The 12567-nt window shown below is 25.0% G+C and overlaps 1 protein-coding gene across 6 annotated transcripts in view; it reads left to right on the top strand.

Annotated features, from left to right (window-relative positions):
- Positions 1-12567, top strand: part of LOC129614217 (rho GTPase-activating protein 7) — a 127885-nt gene that overhangs the window by 103375 nt on the left and 11943 nt on the right. For all 6 annotated transcript variants that reach the window (XM_055528686.1, XM_055528703.1, XM_055528696.1 and 3 more), the window contains one exon: positions 11656-11727. In XM_055528686.1, coding sequence (XP_055384661.1) covers positions 11656-11727 — 72 coding nt within the window. The remainder of the gene's footprint in view (positions 1-11655; positions 11728-12567) is intronic.

The following is a 12567-nucleotide window of genomic DNA, read 5'->3' as shown; positions in this document are numbered from 1 at the left end:
TAGACGACCTTATTTTGTTATGCATTTCATTAAATATCGTTATATGTACATACATACATGTGCTTTTAATCTAATTGAGTTCACTACAATGATATTTTAAATAAAATAAATTTATTAAATAATTAAATAAATTTTTTTTTCATAAATTTTAACAAAATAATGAAATTTTGTGTTTAAAAAAAAATTTTAATTTAATCTTTATAAAAGCTCTTTTAATTATATAATAATGAATTGTTACTGTAAAAAGTTCAATAAGCGATGCGTACTAACAATACTCTTTATGTTTTTACAGTAAATTTATTTACATACCATATACATATGTATACAGTGATCCCCTTATATATGTATCCCCTGTTTCCTATTTTAATAATCCGAAAAGCCAAGTCAATTTTATACCTATTAATAGTATATAATATAGTATATTAAAGTATTATAGTATATTATAGTATATTTAAGATTTTTCGTTTAAATGCGTTCCGATTGATTGCGTTTATCATTTTATCCCGTTAAACGTTTAGTAAATTGAAATCATTTCCATTAGACGTTTTTATTTAATTATCAAATTTAGGAGCTAATGACAAAAAATCTAAAGTTTATTTTCTTGCAAACTTTTCAAAAATTAACTAATTACATTGTAACTCTCAAAAAAAGCTGAAATTTTAACATCATTTAAAAGCCAAAAATGCTAGGATACAGAGTTAAGATGCATGTTTAATGTTCTATCTCTACAATTAATAGTAATGTAGAAAATGAATGTAAAATAATCTATATTTAGTAAAATTAAAAATTAGGCGACACATTTATTCGAGTATGGCTGTAATGAAAATCTCATCCTATGTACAAATTCAAATATAAAGGTATGTACATACGAGTATATATGTGCACATGCATATAAATATATTCTTTATATTTAAAAATAATATATATTTACAAACTTACGTACATTATACTATTAATATACTGTGAAGCAGAACTATTTCTATTTATATGACTCCAGCAGAGCATGCCATTCACATGCTATTTTGTATAAGGAATGCAATTTGAAATTCATTCAGTAAACAAGATTTGTTCATGTTTATGTACTTAGTATATATACATACGTATATACACACTTACATATATGCATATATATATATTATGTTTGATGATAATGTGTATGTACGTTTGGTTTTTCGCAAACTTTGTGGTTACAAAAAAAATTTTCAATTCTACCACCTCAGTCTTAGTGTTTAAACTTAACATGTTTAATGCTTATGTGCGCTTACTATCTTTGTACATGATGTTTTAATTGATATGCTTATTGAACACAATATGTTTGTACCAAAATATGCAAATTTATTTAAAATATAAAAGAGTACATACAAACAAGTTAGAGGGATACATTATAACTAGAGTTACCAATGTGGTTTTTGCATTTGGGAACATTTTAATTTTTTAAGAATTAAGTTTTTTCTTTTTTTCTATATTCATTTAAACAAGCATTTCAAGTATGAAACATGAAAATAGTTTTCATGTTTTATAATTAGTTAATAGAACCCTCAGTAGTCATTGTACTAGTGTAAAAGACTATTTTCTAATAACTTGAAGAAAAAAACAAATTGTTAATTGGATCTAATTATTTTCCAGTTTTTATAAGGATCAAAGTCAAATTCAGTTTTACTTTGTTAAATTCTGTTAAATTGAATTGAATGTACAATTGAATTTTTCGTTTTTGGACATAATTATAGACTGAAGTTCTTACAAGCATAGAAAAACTCAAAAATATTTTAATGTTCCCTCATGAATGTTACAGTAACACTGCTCCGTTGCAAAACTGTTACACCTATTTTATACTGGAGTAACCTTAAAATTGATTTCTTACATAATTCAAGTTCTGAAATTATATTTCTAAAAAAATAAATTTCTTAAACATTTGTTTGTTAAAAAATTAATTATTAATCGAGATGCTGACCAAGTTTTATCATCTGAAAAAAATTAATTTACACAATTTACACAATAATTTACACATTTACAAAAAAACATTGTTAAGCATTATGTAATTTATCCCTTTTTTTATATCATCTATAATATTAAATTTAAATCTAATATTAGAGCCATCCACAAAGTTATTTACATAAGAAACTCCAAAATGGTGAATAAATTTGACTTACATGGATTTCACTATAAAATTTACGAATTCTGTGTAAAAAGCGAAATTATATTGCCTTAATACTAATGCATAGCAATAGTAAAAATGTCAGTGTTAAATTAAAATAGAAAGTCTTAGAATCGTATAAAAATTTAAGAAATAGAACAATTTATGTATATGCAGGTCTTATTCACATACCTTACCTTGCTTGCTGTTTTATTCTTCAAAAATAAGCTACAAAATAAGTCCAAAAAGTTTTGTGACAAAATGGTTCTATTAGTTCGACACCTTCTGATTATCTCTTTACAAAACTTTGGATTTTATATGGAAAATTTAGTGTGTTAATTGTTGCTCCAGTACTATCCTCTCTCTTCAATAAGAACTTCTACTCAGTGACATGAAAATATAAGTTTTCGAAAAGTTATTGTATCAGTCAAAGTAGAAGGAAAATTTGAAATTGTGTAAACGTAGAAAAATAAAGATCCATTTCTTCTTGGAAAAATATAATCATGTGCTGGCTTACTGGATTGACACGATAGGTCGACACGGTAGATCTAATTTGATCTCAATTTTTATAATTTTATAGATGTTAATAAATTTTTTTATCCAGTACAAAAAAACATTTTTGTGCCTTCTGCTATGCTATTAACCCATAAAAACTTCAAATATGTCAACACCCAGTCCCCTATTTTTATACCCGTACGAACGTATGTTCGAAGGGTATACTAAATTTGCCTTACCGTTTGTAACACTAAGAAATAACGGTGTTAGATATAGACTCAAGTGTATGTTTTTGATCAGCGTCAAATTCTGAGTTGATTTAGCTTTGTCTGTCCGTCCGTCCGAACGATAACTCAAAAACTAATTGAGCTAAGTTCACCAAATTTTCACAAATGATTTATCGTAGTAAGTGCCAGAACCCTATTTAAATTGGACGTGATCAGGGTACCGGTTCGGGAAGCTGCCATACAACTTCAAAATTTATTTGGCTATATCTCAGAAACTGTAAAAGTTGTGGTATTGAAATTTCACACAAACGAATATATTAGTAGGGCCAATGTGTCTCATAAAAGTCGTTGAAATTACTTGGCTCCTTCTGGTACCTGCCATACAACTTCAAAAGTTATTTGACTATATTTCAGAAACTATTAAAGCTATGGTATTGAAATTTCACACAAACGAATATATTAGTAGGGCCAATGTGTCTCATAAAAGTCGTTAAAATTACTTGGCTCCTTCTGGTACCTGCCATACAACTTCAAAAGTTATTTGGCTATATCTCAGAAACTGTAAAAGCTGTGACACAACTTCAATAGTAGTTTGGCACAACCAGTATTTTGAAAAACACATAGTACTGAAATTTTGTATAAATTAATATGGTAATACGGCAACTTAAAGTCATAGTCTGCCCCATAGTTAGTTATGGCACATTAGTTATTCGCACATAGGATAACAAATTCGTACGGATATCACAGAGTTGACAAGGTCAACTCTACTTTTTTTCTCGTTTTGACCTTAAAAATTTTAACCATCTGTAAATGCGAGTATAGAAGAGTAATTGTTCTTTTATCATCGCAATCAATCTTTTTGAAAATTATTATTTTTAGGTTCATCCTAAATATATGCAACATTTTCTATTTCTTAACAAATTTCATTCTTTAAAACTCAACTTGGTTATATTGGTTCAAACACCTTTTGAAAGTTGAATTTGTTTCTATAACGCTTAAATTTTTATAATTATCCTTTCTCCTTATTTAACTATTCTAAAATTATCATTTATTCTCCAAATTTTAAAGCAACAACCAAATATAAATTTATATTCAGTGTGTAATTAAATAAACATTTCTTATTATTTTAATTTTTGTGAATAAGTCGATAACAAACATAAATTACACGTATGATAAATATCTTCTTCAAAGAATAATTTTTGTAAGAATCCTTTATTGTGTAACGAAATGCCAAGTAAAGTTCTTTGAAAATTTGTGTTTGTTGAAGTTGAATGATTAATGAATTGTTAAGAACAAAAAATATACTAAATATAAATTTATATTACGAATATGTGGGTATAAATGTATACATATATACAATTTTTTATACAAAATATACAAAAATAGATCTAAGAATCTTAATCTTAAAATACATGTACCGTAAAAGTAGATCTACAAATGAATAAACACTTCAGAAAAATCAAATACAAAAGAATCAAGCTAAAATGAAAGAAAATTACAATAAATATCAATGTATTTGTTGAGTATAACAGTAGTGTGGTAAGAAATTATAACAGTATTATGTAAGTTAATGGTTTTCTAATTTATTATTACGCAAATTTATTCACACTGTTGAATAATACGGGAAATTTGAAAGGATAATTATTGTTAAATTCTGTTTTTAAGGTACGAAGAAAAAATATTGAAATATTTATAGTTCTTTTTATTGATTTGAGTATTTTTAGGAAATTTTTGTAAAGATTTTATTTATTTTTAATTCTTTTAGAGAAAATTGGATAATCTATAAACACTTTAATAAAGCTTTAATTAAAAATCGACGAAATGGAACTTAAAAATTAAAAGAAAAACATTACATAGATTTTTGAATAAAAATCAAAGAAATTCGAAAATTCCAAGAAAATGCCCTTTGAAAATAGCCTACATAGTTTTATTCTTATGAGGCTATTAGCACATTACGTAATGCAATTTTTTAGGTTAATTTTTTTAGTATTTCGAAAACGGTAAGCTAGAAACAGTTCCGTAAATTTATTCTTCTAAAGCTATTGCATAATTTTAACAAACAAACTTTTTTGAACTCGATTTTTTTTTAAGGAAAACAATGTGGTCAAACACCTTATATACGAAATATTTTGTATTTCTATAAAATATTCAGTCTTTCGGAAGCTGTAGTGCTGTTTATTTCGTCCCTATACAAAACTTTTGCCTTCTTATGAGGCACAATGCGACAGATAGGAGGGACCCTATGTACACATTATATTGCATAATGAATGTTTTGTAAAGAACTTACATGGAAAAATTTTGTAAGCTAAAATGGGAATAGTTTGAAATCTAATCTACTCTTCCACCTTAAATATCGAATCCTTGATATTCAATTTTCTGTTTTAAGATGTTAAAGTCACATTCTGGTAGAAATGTTGGCAAATGCTAATCAACTACTTTTTTATTCAAATTAGACGCCGGTATACGCGTACATAATTCAGAGTAGATGTTGTTAAAAAGCATTTTAAAATTTTTTTTTTTTTTCAAAAAATTTTAATTAAATTTTAATGGACTACCAACTAAATTTTCTAGAAATTATAAATTGCAGCAAAAACAAATGCATAATGGAAAAACGCTTATAAAAAAATAGCTAAAACAATTAAATGTCCTTTGCTATAACGATTCATCAATTTCAAAATTGAAATTGCAAAATAATTATTTTTTTATTTCCTTAGTCCTTCAAGGACAACAAGGTTTTCACTACAGACACATAATATACACTTACATATACACATAGACCCCGTTAAAAATGCAAAGTATAAAATTCTATAAAGAAAGAAGAATTTAAAGACAAGTTACGACAAAAATTGCATATTTTAATAAAATTTTTCGATATAGAATATTGTATATTTGTTCCTGGTTTATTTTAAACGGTTTAAGGTTCGTAAATCTAAGATATTTACACATACTAAAACTTTATTCGCCATTGGATTTTAGGTTAGTTTGTCTTTTGATGGATTCCAGTTTATTTTACGTATATAATATAAAACTAAAACATGAAATATAGACTTGTATCGAACCAATGGGATGTAAAGTAGCACATTTTACTTAAGTAACAGTTTTTGTTATGTGCTTATGCAATAATCATAGGAGGATTAAAATAAATTAAAAAGGCATTAAAAATTAAGCAAGAGTTGTAGCTTTGAAAAAATGAAATCCTCGAAATTGTTTTCAAGTAAAGAATTATTATAAGCTAAGACGGTATGGCGGATAGAAAGAGTTGCTTTAATTACATAAAAGAAACTATGTACAACGAATTAAATATATTGGAAATAGTCAAAAAACTTTTTAAAGACAACATTTGGTTCCTTGAAATGGAAGAGGGGATAGAGTTTTTTTCTGGATGGACTTACAAAAAATCGTATTTTTAGGAGCAACCACTCTTAAAAAAATGGGGAGAAATGTACTAAATTTGTGTTTGAGAAATAAATTTCTTACTGAGGTAGTTTTACGTAAAATGAAAAATTTCGGCTTTCTAATTTAAAGAGAGAAGTTTTGCAATAATTTATAAACATATATGGAAATTTCCTACTTTGTTCGAAATGTAATGAAAACCAGTATAATAAACTTTTTATAGCTTTTTTGTATTTTAAATAATAAAAGATTTTATTTAGAAATGGACAAATTTGAAAAATCAATTAGAGATTTGTTTACCTGTTCTATTTTCTATGTTTGTATTCTTAAGAGAATTTGTAATCCTTTAATTATTTAAAAAAATTCGCTAATTAAGTTGTTAAATTTTTTATTATAGTTGTTTATTTAACAAAAAAAGCAACACTATCTACGGCCACATATGGAATTTTGTTAATTTATGGAAGTAATATTTTATTATTGTATTCTATATAAACATGTTCTATAAGTAGTCTTGACAATAATTTCAATTTTATTCCAAAAAAAACTTAAAATACTTAAAATAAATAGATCAAATTAGAAATTATATAATACACTACAGCCAGAAAATTTTGTTCTGACGTCCCATCCAAATTCAAATGCACAATTCGAAAACAAACCTCCGCAAATGCGAAGAAAAACTTTAAAGCCCTAGTAGTATAATTCCTTTTTTACTTATATTTTTATCGGGCTTTTACATATTATATTCATCTTAGGTATAAGAGTATAAAATGGGAAACAAAAATCGCACTTTCAATTTAAAATTAACATCTATAGCATACACAGCATGATAATTAAAATTTGTATGTATAACCTTTCAAGCAGACCATTTGGCTCTATTTTCTTATATTAATCAAATGTGCTTATATATTATTAAGATACAAGTAATTCCCGAAATAAATTAAATACCGTTTTTAATTCATCTATGTCAGAAGCTCTAATCACTTTTAAGATTGGGGTTTTCAATTACCAGATCAGTTTTATTTTAAACAATTGTCAATTCTATTTGTAATTTATGATTTACAGAATAAAACATAATTTTACTGCGTTACGAATTTCATATGGCGTGGACTCACGTTAAGAAATATGGGCTGAACATCCTCTCATACATCTGTATATTTGTATATAAATCTAAATTTTTACCTAAGAATAATTCTATTAGAGCTGTACTTAATTTCTATTTCTTGAAATATGAACATTTCTAGTAATCAAGTTCATAAATTATAACGAAAACATTCAGTAATTCTCAATGAAATTTTCTTATAACAATCTATAAAATAGTTATTCTATGAATTCTACCAATGTGATGTAAACATTTCAGAACCTGATCGCATCATTTACATACATATGTACATATAGGTAAAAGTTATTAACTTGTAACATAAAACGTTTATGAACGAAGAGAAGAATTAATTATTTTATATAATGCCAAAATAAATAGAGTAAGAGTATATTATGAATGAGAAAGTAAATAACTCTTTTATGTTAAAAGTAGGTATAAGCAGTTTTTTTTTGTTTTACAAAAAGGCCTTATGTTATTTATATACAATATGCTTTTATTGTGTGGGTACCATTATGTGTGTATGGTGTTGTGTGAAAATTTTTGTTAGGTTGTCAAGTAGATGGAAATCCTGTAAAACTTAATCAAGTGGAATGAAAATCGAGATAAAAATATTTTATTATTTTTTTCATTATTATTTTTTTTTTTATTTTTTTGAATTTTTCTATTTTAATTATAATGATTTTTTCTCTTCATTCTTGTTATTATTTATTTCGTTTGATATTTCTTTGTTTCTTTATTGGAATATTTTCACCTGGCTTTCAATCACATCAAACTATTGTGCAAATATGTTTATACAACATAAATGTGTGTATATACAATAAAATGTAAATGTTGTTTTATAAAACTTAGAAAATATAAAAATTTTCAATACAATGAACTCTTTGTAATGTGGTGGTGCTATTAAAAGTAAAACAATTATAGTTAACTCTCTTTTTTTTTTAAATAATTATTTTAAAGCACGTAGTTCAAAAAATATAATGTCTAAAAAAGAGGGCCATTATAGTTCAATTCAATTTGGGCAATTAGAATGTCAAATTGACAATATAGGGTTGAGTAATAGGGCTTTGTACAAAGGGGTTAACTAACATTTTGACGAAAATCGAAGATCATTAAAAAAACATCATTAATTTTCATATATTTTCGACTGTTATTACTCTTATAACTAGAAACTTAAGAGAAGACGAGATTGACAGTCCACATGGCAATTAAGTTACAAAAAATTAATAGTTTTACAATTTCTTAATAAAAAATTGTGTTAAGATGCAAATGTAAGTTAACCCCTTTGTCCATTTACCGCTTTGATTGTTGTACAACTAACGTATATGATCACATGTAATTAGACAATCAAATAATTTGTAGTTTTTTATGAATTGCTTGCAATTAAGTATAATTTTGAATAGTTTATAGTTGCTTAAGTGTGCTCTCAAGTTTTCAAATTAATTTGCAATAAATTCTTTTTTATATTAACATGCATTTATGTTTTGTGTACATATACATACACATATGTCTATGAATGTGTGAATTTATTTTTCATTTTAGTGCTGACTTTGTATGTTTAAAAAAAATCCCAAAATTCCTATAAGCAATATTTCTTATTCATTCCTCCAATTATTATTTATATTGTTCATCCGCAGAAATTCTGACGTTAATACGAATTTTGAAATTTAGCTTGAAACTCTGCAAAAAAAAAATAAGTTTTCTAGTACAGCATTTATATACATAGTATCAATTGCGATTCTTTCTGGTAGTGACTTCTTACACTCTTATTTCAAAATCCCGACCTTGAACTCAGACTCTTGGACCCAAAAAATTTCTTTGATGTATTTCTTCAGTAGAAAATTTTTAGTCTAAATTTTTAGTAACTTTTAAATTTAAATGCTATCTGCTGTAATTTTAAACTCTTAACAAAGTTTTAGTGGATGTAGTTGCAACCCAAAAAATTCAATTATTTTGCAACTACAATGTTATAATTGCATTTTTTTTTCGTACTTGGACCTCGAGTAATTTTCAACAATGCACTTAAATTACCTTTCAGAAAATTTAATAATAATAAAATCGTAATACAATTTTCTTGGTTGCAATTACAAAAAATTACAAAAATTTAATTTTGATTTCTAAGAATTCTTCGAATTCATTTTAGTTTTGCACTTATATTGTCGTTACAAATAGTTAAAATTATAGATAATGGGTCTTCTAATTTATAGAATTTTTCCAATTAATTTTAAATTTTTAAAAAGTTGTATGACTTGAGTTTCTATATAAATTATTGGAATGCATAAATTCTAAATTTTCAAACCCTTTCGCCAAAGAATGAGTCTTCCTTTAATTAGTCTTATCGTTAGAGATTCGAGTGTACTCGTATTTTTGTTTTCAAAAATTATTTTATCCCTTTTTGTTTGCAAGGTTTCATCTGCACTCTTTATTTTATGTGTTAATTACAATAATGACCGAGAATGATTATATAGTGATGGGATGTAATTTTCTCAAATATATTCAGTAGTTAAATGAAAAAATTATTTTGTAGTGTTAAACTACAAAGGATTATCATTCATTCACATTCAATATTTAATGAAGCAATTTCTAATGTATGAGTGTATGTATATGTAACTCTTTTTTTCTATAATTGATTTATTTCATAAATGTAATCGTAAACTTATTAGAGGTTCAAAATTATATTATTTTTGTTCTCTTTGTTAAGGATGTAAAAATTTTCATTTAGATTTCAAAAATTTTTTTTAATTAATATTCTCATCCTTGAATATTAATGTCATGTGTGTATGTGGTATTATGTTAGGTACATACATATATGAATTTTATAAATCTATTTAAATTCAAAATATGGTTGGTTTTTTTTCATCTTTTATTAAAATGTTTTATCAGTTAATTGGTTTACGAGGTTAGAAGGTTATGATATTTTCTATATGAAAAACACAATTCTATTTTTCAAAAGGAAGAAAAATAATTAATAATTTATTGGACAATATTATTTATTGAGATAAAAATTAATTATAAAAAGAGAAAAATGTGTTTAGAAGAAAAAAAGGTAAAAAAAAAAATAAATGAAAACTTCATAATACTCTTTTGTTTCTATTGTAAAAATGAACTTACTCAGATGCACTGAATACTGACATATACATGTGTATATATATATTTACATATACATATATATGCTTCTATTTAACACGTATACATGAGTATGAATGGCTGAATGTGAAAAATTAAATAAAATTTAAATTAAATTGTAATTCAAAATGACCGAAAACAAAAATTTCAATTGATTTTTTTTTTCACTTTCCCGGTATAAATTTATTAAAAAGGATATATTGCCGACTTAAAGAGAAAATTGACTATCTGCCAAAAAACTACTTTTTCTAAAATCGCATTTAAGCAATATTATAAAAGTATTGTACATTTCAATGTAGTTATTAAGAAGTTGAAATTGGTATTTAAAGCGAAATTGCCATTTTTGTCGATAGTCTATGTTCCTTTTAAACTGAAGATATGTACATATATGTTTACATAGAGCGAAGAACGACAAAGATTTCGACAACAAAATATTATTCAAGAATTTTGTTTTTTCTTTTTTTATTGCTTTAAAATTTGTGGTTTACTACACCATTTACCAAATATGCTTTTTTATATATTTGGAGCAACTTGTGAACACTGAAATATAATTTTCATTAGTGGTTAGGAAATACCGCTAAATTCCCACTAAAGACCCTATTAGAAAGAGTATGAGCTTATTTGAAGTTCTTACAAATGGTAACTGCATTTAAGAATGAGTTTTTTGAAGAATTATATTACTGAAACTTTTATTGAAATCAAAAATAATTATGATTTTTAAAGTTTGTAAATCTTATTAAGGTCTTGAAATACAATAGTGATTTTTTGCTTTATTTCCTTTACCAGAAAAGATTTTTAACGCTTAATGACTTGTAAATTAAAGCTTAAATTAAAGTTTCAAAATTTTTTGTACGAAATTATCGGATTAGAAAAAAATAAAAAAAAATAATTTTTTCTAAAAAGGCATAAAAACCAAAGTCAAATAGAAATTCTATGTATCTTGAAAACTGTTGAGATTTGACACCTAGTTTCGCACTAAAATTTTACCAATTTTTGATGCCCCATAATGGTATATGCTAAAACACTGATTACTAAATCACACTGTATATTTCAAATTACTTAAAATAATTTCAGTGTTTACGATAAAATTTTGATTTAATCTTTTGGTATTAAGTTTTTTAAAATATAAAATAAAAAATTTAAATTAATAACTAAATATTTGTTTTTTTTTTTTTATTTCACAGAAATTGAAGCAATCGAAGCTTGTAAATGGTTGAGAGCAGCAGGTTTTCCTCAATATGCGCAAATGTACGAAGGTAAGATCATTGATCGGATATTTAAATATAATTCTGCAAAGCTACTTTTATATAAATATTTAGGAAAAAAATTAAAATTAAGCGCCAACATTGCAAAACTATTTATTTTAGCAACTAGATGTAAGCAAGATTGCTTTGTATTTTTACTTTAGAACTATGAAAACGAAAAATATTAGTAGATTATGTGAACCTTGATAAAGTACTGCATCATGTGTTAAACGGCTTTTGTAAAAAAATTTTTATTTCATGAAACCTATTGAAAATATGTCTTCAGTCCTATATTAAATTAAATAATTTTGATCTATGTAATAAAAATTGTTTCATAGTTCTACAATATTTACGAAAACATTTAAACTATAAAATCCCAAATATATTTTAAAATCACAGTTTATTATAAAAATTAAACCACTATTCTCTTTACTTATATATAGTTTTGGACAACAGTCTTAAAAAGTTCAAAAACATTTATTCAAATGATATTAATTAAACATTAATCGCAAAGCAACCTTTTCCACATTGACCTTTGTAAAAAAGACTAAAGTTAAAAACATAAAGAAAACTCAATTAAATAAAAGTTAATCAGGTAAATAACATCCCACTTTGCTTTTTTTGCAATTTATTTTACAAAATTAAAGTTGGCAGCCAATTTTAACTTTTATTCGTTATTTAAACATTTAGATTCTGAGGACTAATTTTAAATTATATTTAATTATAACTTGCGTTATTATCGAAAACAAAATAATATGAGCCTTTACGAGTTGAAATTATCAGAAATAAAAAATAAATAAATTATCAGGAAATATTAATTAAATTTAAAGATAACACATCAATATTGTTACT

Source organism: Condylostylus longicornis, unplaced genomic scaffold (assembly GCF_029603195.1).
Source record: "Condylostylus longicornis isolate FDR11 unplaced genomic scaffold, ASM2960319v2 ptg000004l, whole genome shotgun sequence".
Taxonomy (NCBI): Eukaryota; Metazoa; Arthropoda; class Insecta; order Diptera; family Dolichopodidae; genus Condylostylus; species Condylostylus longicornis.
The sequence above is the reverse complement of the archived record's forward strand: the minus strand, read 5'-3'. Positions and strand labels throughout refer to the sequence as shown.